Source organism: Verticillium alfalfae, genomic scaffold (genome assembly GCF_000150825.1).
Source record: "Verticillium alfalfae VaMs.102 supercont1.9 genomic scaffold, whole genome shotgun sequence".
Classification (NCBI taxonomy): Eukaryota; Fungi; Ascomycota; class Sordariomycetes; order Glomerellales; family Plectosphaerellaceae; genus Verticillium; species Verticillium alfalfae.
In genome coordinates this window covers 572,900-574,593 of record NW_003315030.1, presented here as the reverse complement: position 1 = coordinate 574,593, position 1,694 = coordinate 572,900, and the positions used below count along the sequence as shown (strand labels likewise).

Genomic DNA, 1,694 nt, shown 5'->3' with positions numbered 1-1,694 from the left:
GTTATGATCAGTGGCATTGATCTTTTCGGTCTCCTCTACGGGGCGGTGGTCCAGCCACAAGACGACGTTGCGATCGGCTCCGTCGGCATTGTCAAAGGAAGGACCGGTGACGGCAATGGGTTCGTCCGTGTCGTGACTGAAGACGGCCAGCGAGCAAGTGGCGTCGAACCCAATGCCCTTGATCTTGGAGACGTCGACGCCGGACTCCTCAACAACGCGCTTAACACAGATGCAGATGCAGTTCCAGATGTCAGTGGTTGATTGTTCCTACGCTTGTTAACGGGAAGGTTCTGTGAGTTGCAGCTTTCGCTTCTTGAGGCAGTGGAAGAGAGGGCTGCTCACGTAGTAGCCTGTCTGGGGCTGCCACAGCTTGATGGTCTCAGAGGCCAGCGACTTGATGTCGCCTGTCTCGTCAATGATGCAAGCACGGGCAGAGCCGGTACCGACGTCAATGCCGATGAAGTGGTTGTTGGTGTCGTGTCGAGCTTGCGCGCCTGGGCGCTCCCAGTAAGAGCCACGGGACTCGAGGGTCGGGCGCGGGGCGCTGTGTCATGTTAGCACCAAAGGTTGCTCGTGAGGCCCAAGGACAAGCTCAATGGAGCGATCGCGGTGACTAACTTCAAAGAGGCCATGGCGACGGGAAGTAGCACAAGGCTACGGGCGAAGGTCCTCGTGGAGAGGTGGCTTGGAGGGGTAGCTTGGAGGGGTAGCTCGTGAGTCGTGGGCAGGGTAGATTGCTGGTCGAGTACAAGGGGTTTTCAGCGCCGTTTCGGTCAAAGTGAAAAGGCGAGGGGAAGAAAGAGGAGGAAGGAAGACAAGAAGGAAACAGGCAGGAGCCCGGGGGGATCCTGCTAGTTGTAGCAGCGGCGTGAAGATCGTGAAGTACCGTCTCTAGTTTCTGGCGTCCGAACGGTCGGGGCGGCGTCCAGACGGCTTAGACGGTGGAGATGGGCGACAGGGTGAGCAGTGACGGTGGCCCCGAGCTCCCAGTGCCCCTCCACACCTCGCAGCTCCCAGTACTCCATCAGGGTCTCGTCGGTCAATCAAGCCAGCGAATTGGGGTGGGGAACCCGGGAGAGCCTGAAGCCATGGCTTCTAGGCGCATCGTGCCACAGCCTGGCAAGATCGTGTTTAAATCATCGAGGTGTTGTATCGGCTGCTCATTTTCCACGGAACAGCTTATACCGGCCCTGATCCGACAGCTCCTGAGCCTTGGTCACCAACTCTTTACCCCTGGTGGCTTGATGTGCCGTGCAGCGGGAGCCAGGGACAGCAGATCAGGTTCTCAGCCGCAAGCGTCACCGTTCATTCCACCACTACTGCGTGCCCAAGATGTAGGTAGGTACAATGTCCAGTCAGTGCCTGATGCGCCGACAGCCCGAGACCGGCCCCGGCGGAACGGCAAGCGCACTGAACGGTGGCTTCCCAGGACAGAGCAGGTTGGTTCAAGATCAACGGAGGGGGCAAAGGGGCGAAAAAAGGGACCCTTGTGGCAAAACACCAAAGGAAAAACACACTCACTATCTGAAATCCAGCCTTGGACCCCTCCACCCCCTCCACCGCAACCCCACAATACCCATGCCCCCCCCCCCCTCGAGTTTCAACCCCCCACCCAGTAATTCTATCCTCCTTTTAAGAAGCCCCCAAGCCTCCAAGCACTTTTTCAGCGTATGCGACCGCTCCAGCCCTCCATG

At 58.6% G+C, this 1,694-nt stretch overlaps 1 protein-coding gene across 1 annotated transcript in view; it reads right to left on the bottom strand.

Moving 5' to 3' along the window:
* VDBG_07128 (ribitol kinase) overlaps positions 1-632 on the bottom strand; it is a gene marked incomplete at both ends in the record, with an annotated part of 1,015 nt that extends 383 nt beyond the window's left edge. The window contains 3 exons of the mRNA XM_003002511.1: positions 40-219; positions 343-544; positions 619-632. Of these exons, the coding sequence (XP_003002557.1) occupies positions 40-219; positions 343-544; positions 619-632 (396 nt within the window). The remainder of the gene's footprint in view (positions 1-39; positions 220-342; positions 545-618) is intronic.
* Between the last annotated feature and the right edge of the window lie 1,062 nt (positions 633-1,694).